Source organism: Epinephelus moara, chromosome 10, assembly GCF_006386435.1.
Source record: "Epinephelus moara isolate mb chromosome 10, YSFRI_EMoa_1.0, whole genome shotgun sequence".
In the NCBI taxonomy this organism is placed as follows: Eukaryota; Metazoa; Chordata; class Actinopteri; order Perciformes; family Serranidae; genus Epinephelus; species Epinephelus moara.
In genome coordinates, this window is record NC_065515.1 from 5,772,752 (window position 1) to 5,782,309 (window position 9,558).

The following is a 9,558-nucleotide window of genomic DNA, read 5'->3' on the forward strand; positions in this document are numbered from 1 at the left end:
TAAATATGGTCACTTTTGGCTCCAAAAGCCAAGATGCCAAAATGCTGACCTTAAGGCTTCAAAGTAAAACTTCACAAACCATGAGGGTGATGTCACTGTGTTCATGTCCATATTTGAACAGTCTGTGGGGAAAAAATGCATTATCCAACCCCTTTTTTCAGCACTTGTCAATCAAACAATTAGTGAATTGACAGATCGGCCCACTAAAGGGTCCAAGAAGCCGTAAATGCGTAATGCTAACCTGGTGTTCTCCTGTTAAGCTGTTGTGTTTTTGGCAGTAAAAAGAATGTTTGGCACAGTGTGAGACTGGGGCGCCAGATTGTGAGGTACAGGCTCTGTTATCTCAATGATCGAGGTGTATACGAGATAGAGTGGAGGTAGTGCATCAGGGTCTGTAATCAGGCACCTGGCTGCCATATGGATCATATGGATCAATGTTTTTTATCGTGATTAGTTTGTCCAAATACTGTTGTTCGACCTCTGTAGCAGGCACAATAACACAACAACACCATCACACTATTTGGGACAGGGGGCACAATCTTGTAAGGTTAACTCTGTTCCCAAAGTGTATCCTCAGTCCAACAACAATTACGTTTACAATGTCTGGGCATGTGAGTGGAGGTAGTGTATTGGGGGCTGTAATCCAGCTCTGGTCTGCCAATTCACCCTCACAATATGGCGCCCCCTTCCAAAAAAATTAACAAGGCGTGACATCAACTTCACATTCTCCATAGCCAATAAAAACACTACGGCTGACCTGTTTTGACTCTTTATATTATATTTTGCAGTATATTTGTCTCACACATGCTTCAGTTTAGCTTTTTTGTAAAGGAAACCCCCAAACAACTCCCTACAGTCAACAATGTTTATTTAAGTTATTATTGATCCAACTCCCAGCCAAAAAAACAAATAAAGAAATGTGTTCAAGCTTTATCAAATATTATAATTTCAAATCAGTAGATAGGTTTCTATAGTAATAATATAACTAACAGTACAAACATTTGTATAAAAATATAGTTTAGCCATACCATATGTGTAATAAAACTATCAAAACAACTAGCAGTTTGTGTTTTGTGTTTCCCAGGTTCTATGCATAGTCCTCGGCCAGTGCGTCAAAATAGTTTGTGTCTGCATAGAGAAGGAAGCCAGAGAACAAGCTGTCGGCCCAGCCCGGGTCTGCAAATAAACCATTCTGGTCGTGAAAGAAGATCTCCAGCCACACCTCATCTTCTGGGTTCAGGTACATCACAGTGGCCCCAGATGCTACGTCATGGTTTCCCGTGTTGGCATCAAAGGTTTTAATGCGGTACTGGCCATTCTGCACCAGACCGATGGCCAGATGTTTATTGGCCAATGTAATGTCATAGGAGAAATAATAAATGCCTGGGTATGCACAGATGAACTTGCCCGTCTGTGGGTTGTAGTGTCCGCCCTCATCAAACAGCACCTTGTTGAACTTGATGGGAGTGTTCTCTGCAGGGTAGCTGCTGGTGATCCCCACCGAGAAGGCAGATTTAGGCAGAAGGCTGCCACACTTGCAGGTTCCTGCAGTTCCACGTGGCCCTCTTTCGCCCTTCTCTCCTTTTTCTCCGTTGCGGCCTGTAGAACCAGGAAGGCCCACGTCTCCGTTCCCTCCTGTGGGGCCTCGTTTCCCCGCAGGGCCACGATCACCTCGGGTTCCTATCTTACCTGTCGGGCCAACTCTGCCCTTCAACCCTGAAACAGAAAAACCATGTTGGGGTCATTATTTCTGCACAGTCAGTGATAGAATAAAAAAAAATCTCTGCCATATGAGTCTGTCTCTGTTCTGCACTTGTTGAACCTGGCTATTAAAGTAATAGTCTATGGAAACACAAAGCCCCACCCAATGTTATGTATTAAGTCACCCTTGGAATAAAGCCACCTTGACATTTGAACAGCACAGATTCAGCTTGATTCATCCAAACTATCTTATATTCAGTTGACGACACAGTGAATACCCTGCAGATAGGGAACACTTCAAATCACCGTATGTTTGTGGAAACACAAGCAGAGTATTCTGAATGCGTAGCTTCATGCTCAGATGGAGGTATGTGTCTGAATTCCTGTTTCCACACATAATGGAAAACACAGGTGCACGATGCCTATCACTGACAGATTCATTGCAGCTCAGATGGCATAGATGATATCACTACAGTGGTGCTGCTGGTCCCTCCAAATGTTTTTGCAGCTTTATAGCAGCTTGAAAATTTTACTTTATTTTCAAAGAAAGAAAATATGTTGTCCTTGTCAGCAGACATCTGTGTTAAAATTCTAACATATTTTGAATTCAACCTTCACTTACTAGCTTTGAAAAATGATTTTTTGGGGCATTTATGGAGCCTTTATTAGATTGAAGTAGTAGAGAGATGACAGGAAATGAGCATAAATGGATTACTAAACAGGACAGACAGACACAGGCCCAGGAGCCCAGAGTTTCAGGGCAAAATGTCATTCAAATTAACTGGAAGAGACTCAAAATGACCAACAACAACAACAACAACAACACCTGCAGAGACACAAAATAACTACAAAAAATGGGCAAAATAACCACAAGGAGACACCAATTGACTGTGAAGCGACACAAATGACCAAAAAGACACAAAATGACCTCAGTAAGACACACAATGATGTAAGAGACTTAAACAACTACAAAAAGACACAAAACAACCACAAGGAGACACAAAATAACGACAAAGACACGCAAAACCATCATAAAGTCTGTGTGTCTATGTAGAAGAGGTGGTGGGGCCCTTTGCATATCTGTGCCCAGGGGCCCATTGTCTCATAATCCGCCCATGGAAATAAGTAGGAAAAAGATGGGGAATAACCAATCGACAACCTCCAGAAGAAAAATGAAGCCAAATGAAGTGCCAAAAACTGCAGTCATCAAATGCAAGCTGGCTCCAGAAGTGAGCCAATCCCCGTAGACCCCAATACCCAACTTTACAGCAGAAATGAACATGTTTACAGACTGGTACAAAGAACGGTTTTGGTCTCCATAGCTAATTTCAACACTCATGACAACTGTCCTGGGGTGAATTTTTATACATGTCACTTGGTTAAATGTTATTAAGGCTGAAAATTCTGCATATTTAAGGGTGGGGTGGCTTTGCAGGAAAGCCCAATCAGTCTTCTTTCAGCATTGGCAGTATGGAAACAAAATCAGGGAGCGCAGCAAAATGCCGCCCACCTACTTTTGTTTATACAGAATGCACCTTTTTCGGGGCAATGGGGGGCGTGAGCAAGTAACAAAACGTGTAGCTCAGCATGTGACGTAAATAGTGACGTACTCCGAGGGAAGCCGCGGCTGGTCAGTCCTTCGGCGATTCTCTCATAAGTCGGCCCGTCCACCACTCCCATCATTTGACGGTTAATGGCCTCTTCGTTTGCGAGGGCAAGGAGGGCACACAATTCCTTGTCTCCCCAGTTGCTCATCTTTACAGTGTCTGTCAGGTTTGTGTTTCCCTCTTGCTACTAGCTGCTTGCTCATTCCTGCTATCAGCTGTTTCCTGTTTATCCACCGCCAGTGGGTCGCACGTGCGGCGTCATCAGCAGCTCCTCCCACAAGTCTTCAACAGCCCCTCCCGTGGCGGAAAAGCGCCTCTTTCTTTTTAAACCAAAAAGGTTCCGCCAATATGACTACCCTACGAGGTGGAAAATTGGGCACCTCGGATCAACTCACCAATCCGGCTCTGTGTGTCTAAATGTTCGCAGCTCGCCGGGAAAACGGCCCAACATTCGCGGAAAATCTGGCAGTGTAAAAGGGGCTTATGAGTCAGATCCACCCCTCACTCCTCCACAGCTCCATCCTCTCCTCCACATATGGTCACTTCTGGCTAAAAACAAAAACAAAATTGGTAGCATCCAAGTGGCAACACCCGGTCCTGAAAAATGAAGCCAAAATGGAGGTGCTAAAAACGGTGCAGTTCTTTGAATGGCCACTTGAGGCTGGCTCCAGAAGTGAATCAATCCCCAATCCCCCACATAATTAAGGGAAGGCTACTTTGAGTGACAGGCTTGTCAAAAACAAAAACAAAACAGCAATGGCTAACTTGAGGTTTCAAAACCAAAGTCCACAACATAGTGAGTGACATCATGATAGCTACATCCATTATTTTTACAGTCAGTGGGAGTGACATTCAACAAAGGTCCCAGTCTGATTCAGGGTCAGTGTCCTAGCCACAGGTGCACCCCACTTCCAGTTGAAAGCTCTGGAGCTAGTAAGTGAGCCTTGAGTTCAGTGTGGTTTTCTGTTGTGTCCTGCTGTTTCTTATTATAATGCACAGGAGGTGCAGTTTTCAAATACAGTGCTCATTAGCTTTGTACTGTCGGTGATGATCATGTCCTTCTGGGGAAGTTGGAGGCCTGAGGCCTGATAGATTTGTTATTCATCCTTAAACCTGCAGTGGGTGCTATTCTAAACAACTCCTGCATAGTTTGTCTGATACTTCATTTCATAACCATGCTATTAATGGAAAAGCATTTTTCAATGGAACTCATCACTTCATCTTCTCTACGTCAGCTCCTGCTCATGCCAGCTGTCAAGTAAAGGAAACTTCTCTGTGCCAGTTTCTCTCTTGCACAGAGCGGTAGTATTTATTTATCAGCACACATAAACTGATGCTGTACCTGTTTATGTTTTATACCTGTGTCTCCCTTTTCTCCCTTTTCACCCTTCCTGCCATCTCTGCCATCTCTTCCCGGGATACCCACATTCCCATCTGCTCCTGGGGGCCCGCTGGGACCGGGTTTGCCAGGCGGGCCCGGTGACCCGGGGACACTGCAGATCAGACGCGGTGCTCCTTTCAGTTTGGTCTCAAACAGCTGTCCGAAGACACAGTGGCACAGACAGACTACTCCCATCAACGTCCACATCCTCAGATCTGCAAATGCAAACAGTGAGAGAACTTTACTAACATTTAATATGCTTTTAGCACATCTCTGATGTGTTTGCACAGTGAGATTATTATTTATCTAAGCTCAGTGCTCAATATAAAGCATCAACTGTCTAAGATGAAAATTGTTGCAGATATTCAGAGCAAAGGGCAAAGAGAGAAAATAAAAAGTGGACAATGTGGCAGAAACAGTGTGTTGTGGTGCCAGACTCTTAAACAGGTTCTGTCCAGAGATGGTAACCAGTTATCAGTTTTAACAATGCAACCATAAAACACTTACAATGGTGTTGTCATGGCCGTAGACAGAACAAAAGCGTATCCGTGAATCTAATTTGTGATCAAGTGTGCAGCATGAGGCCAGATGTGAGCCTTGTAATGAGAAGCAATTGCTATTTGACTCTGTCTCACACACTGATGTTCTCATCCACCACAGAATTGCATGTGAGAGACCTCAAACGAAACCTTTGTCTCTGTTCCAATTTTTTTTGGCCTAAACATTCCCAAGTTATGACATAACACCCAGCACAATTTCTGTCAAGGGAACCTAATCATGAAGCAATGGCACTTGTGCAGACAGAAGCATTACACATGTATGTTACAGGAAGAGAAAGACAAGATCTCATCACGTGTAATCATGTGTAACTGCGCTTCACTAACAGAAAATTACCATGAAGCTCAAAAGTTATAACACTGATGAAGATCCAGTAGTGGTGACTGAGGGACTGCACACAAGAATTGCATACTAATACCATCTATGGATGCTTTCCAACAAGATGTTTGCTGCTAGGAGAAAATGTTTAGGGGGTGTGACCAAATCCATAGAAAAGATTTATGGATTTGATGCTTGTTCTTTGCATTTTTGTCCACGTGGGTGTGAGAATGTGAGTTTTGCATCTGCTCTTTGGCTGCCTGTCAGTGGGAGCGTCGGAACATGTGCGTCAGGTTTACAGAGAGGGATCATCCACTTCTCTTGTCTTTCAAAATACGTGTGTCTTTTTTATTGCAACATGTTGTCCTTGGCACCACGCGCTCTGTCTGTCAGCACAAGATGCCTGGATTATCAGACAAATGGTGTGTGTCCTAGCGGGACAGTAAACACAATGTGATAAACAGGAAAGACACACAGGCGCGTGGACACAAAGAAGCTGAGGCTGCTCTGTGAAACACACAAAGCCCCCTCCATACTGAGCATGTTTTTGATTTTGAGGGTAATGACCTGGCCACGGAGCCAGTGTGAGGTCCTGTGAGAGAGAAACCCCGCCCGCCAGTTCCGCTCTGCAGCAATGATGTCAGCATTAGTAGAACTGCTATTATTAAAGAAATGGTCGTCTCTGTACACACACAGGTGCGTGCATGAGGACATAAATGCATGTGGAAAAACACTCTCACATGTACGCTACTCATTAAATCATAAGTTACATCTTTAAAAAGGGAAATAAGTTCACAATAATTTCAAAATAAAGCCATTATTGTTCTTTGTGTTGATAATAAGTTTGTCTTCTATCAGGAGTTCCTCTAAAACAGTGAAATATCTAGCCTCTGATCATCTTCTCTTCCCAGTGAACAGGTGGAGCAAGGCGGATCCTACAGATAAAATGAAAAGACTGTGTTTGGCCATCCCTCTCTGAAAATGTCTGTGTCCACTTTAAGCAGTGGCAGCCTCTATGATGGCCTCTGGGTGTTTGTAATTGATGTCAGACCCCAGTTTAGCAAAGATTCCTGAGGCGGAAGTTGATTTATAATACCAGGACATCATCTTGGAAAAGGTTTCAAAAGAACAAATCAAACATCAGGGAGATATTTCACCACATATATTTGTATAAATGCAATTACACACACTTTGAAGCCATGCACACATACATGTGGGTGCAACTGTACACAAACACTGACACACACAGACAGGTATTTGCAAAGTTATTCAAGGTATTCGCTCTGCAAGTTCAGCTGCAGATCTTACAGACAGCAGTTTTTCTATGATGTCCATCTTTTTTTAAATATCCTGAATGAAAGATGTTCTGTGAAAGTCAGCAAACAGTACAGTACAGAGATATGTAATCAGTGTTCTTACCCCACAGTTGGCAGCTGTTCATCTCCAAAGCTGAAATCAAGTTTCTCAGTGAGTATCTCCGTCCTATCTGCTCAGATTCGGCTCTTTGTGATGATCTGACCCTTTGGTTAACATGTTATTCGTCTTTTCTTTCCCCTGCTGTGCTCTCAGATGTCTGCGTGCAGAGCTCAGCTGCTTCTCTCACTGCTGACAGCGTCTTGCAGTGCAGCAGCAGTCCGCGCTCACTCCATCCAACCCTCCCTCCCTCCTCACCACCTTCCCCCTTATCCACTCCCTTCTCTCTGCCTCATAAACGTCCCAAGGCAAACAACTATCATCCAGAGCAGCACAGCATGTACATACAGAATCTACTCCATTATGTCATGGATGAAGACTTCTTAAATACGAGACACCCAGAGTAGAAGCCAGCAGCTTGGATTCTCAATAAGGGCTGTTGTTCTATGGAAAGTCAGATTAATAAATGGAAGAAGTCATTTGCGCCTCGCTGACCTCAGTGTTGATCTCACTTGTATTTCTGACACTCACCCCTAGATGGGGCCAGAACTGATGTCAGGAGGAGTGTTGGGGGATTCAGTGGCACATAACAGAGGCCACCTTTACAGATCCAACATCATAATGGTATATTAGCATGACTAGATATTTAAAATTAAGTTCTTATTTCAGCCAATAAAGGTGTTAATGCTTGCTTACTTCATATAACACAGGAGAGGTATTTTGTACAGTGGTTGCAAATGTACAGGTAGATGGATAAACACTGATCAGCCAGAACATTAAAACCACCACAGGTGAAGTGAATTGATCATCTTGTTACTGCTTGGAAACCCAGAGTCCTGGAATTGACGTGGGTTACACTTGACATGGATCACTCATCCAAATACTGTTAGAAACAAAGTACACCCCCTCGTGGCAACAGCATTTCCTTATGGTAGTGGCCACCCCCAGCAGGACAGTGTGCCATGCTACACTATAAAAATGCTCAGGAATGACCGGAGAAAGGTGACACAAAGCTCAAGGTGCAGACCTGGCCCCAAATTCCAGTCTGATTGAGCGTCTGTGGGATGTTGCGGTAACCCAGAGGTCCTGTGTTCATGCCTCGACAGGTCAGAGCCAAGTCTGCTGGGACCTCAGGACAGGACCTTCTTGGGAATCTTGTGGTGTTTGGCACCAGGACGTTGGTGGTGGTGGATCCTTTGAGTCCTGTGGGTTGCGAGGTGGGGTACCAACATGTCCATGAATGCTTGATCAGATTTGGATCTGGAGAATTTGGAAGTCAGATGGACCTCTTTGTCACGTTCCTTGGGCCATTCCTGAGCAGTTTTTGCAGTGTGCTTTGTCCTGCTGGGGGGCCACTGCCATGAGGGGGTGTGCTTGGTCTCTAACAGGGTTTGTGCGGGTCGTGCTCATAAGGTGGCATCCACATGAATATCAGGACCAAAGTTTTCCCAGCAGAACAATGCATTGTGACGAGATGATCAGTGTTAATCACTTCACCTGTGTGTGGTGTTAATGATGTGGCTGATCAGTGTAGATTCTCATGTGTATTATTATCATCCATCAGTGGAAGAAGTATTTAGAACCTTTAAGTAAAAGTAGCAATATCACAGTGTAAAAATACTCCACTGTAAATAAAAATCCTGCATTCAATTCATTCTGCAGCGAATGTGCCTTTCTTGGTTCCTTTGCTGTGTCTGTGCTTTCTAATTTCAGGGCTGCAGACCTTGATTGAGTGCAATCAGCATCATGTGACACACCTGGGCTCAGTGCAGCCTCCATGTACAGAGAGGACAGAGCAGTCAGTCTGGTGTTGTTATACCTGCTCATCATACCTCTTTAATTTGTGTCTTTCATTCCTCTTTTAATTGTTTTTACACCGCAACACCCAAACAGCACATTTTCACTCATTCATGCTGTACACAGCTGACACCACAGGTTTCCCCTATCTATTTGGTGACTTGTTTTGATTACTTTTTAGTTAATAAATCACTTCATTTGTTAATTTAACTGTGTCTCCCGCTCTCTGTCCAGTCTAAGAGAGTTGGAAAGCAGGAAAAAGAAAGTTCTGTTTCACACATTTATATAAATTCTTTTGGGCTTTTCTGTAGTGTTTTGTAAAAAATTAGATCATTTATCTCTCCGGGCATCAGACAGTTACTTAACACAAACCATACGAGAGGTTTAGAGCAGAAATGTGTCTTTGGTAGAACTGCCAACAATTCATAGACAGCTGAAACATGACAAGACTCAAATAGACACTGCTGTTTAGTGAGGGGTTGACCTACAGAAACCCCCCGACCCATGGCATCACTGTGCCATCTAGTAGACATACCACAGTGTAAATTTACTTCACTACAAGTAAAAGTACTGCGTTCAAAAGCTTAGGTGGAGAAGTAAAGTATTAAATGTTCTCATTCTGCAGAAAATACCACCAGAGAGAAATAATGAAATAATAATGAAAGATGTATTGATGCTGATTCATCAATGCATGATGCACATATAGCTCCAGGTGGAGCTGGTTTTAATGATTCTTTTATACAGTAAGCAAGTTAAGTCCAGTGGATCAGGTCCATGCCCCCG

General features: G+C 43.6%; 1 protein-coding gene across 1 annotated transcript; it reads right to left on the reverse strand.

The window, feature by feature from the left end:
• Positions 1 to 851: 851 nt before the first annotated feature.
• On the reverse strand, positions 852 to 7,164 carry LOC126396725 (complement C1q tumor necrosis factor-related protein 7). The gene is made up of 3 exons (XM_050054996.1): positions 6,985 to 7,164; positions 4,668 to 4,904; positions 852 to 1,716 (listed from the first exon to the last, which is right to left on the reverse strand). Exons 1-3 carry the CDS (start codon positions 7,004 to 7,006, stop codon positions 1,088 to 1,090), a joined length of 888 nt encoding a protein of 295 aa, XP_049910953.1. The 5' UTR covers positions 7,007 to 7,164; the 3' UTR covers positions 852 to 1,087.
• Between the last annotated feature and the right edge of the window lie 2,394 nt (positions 7,165 to 9,558).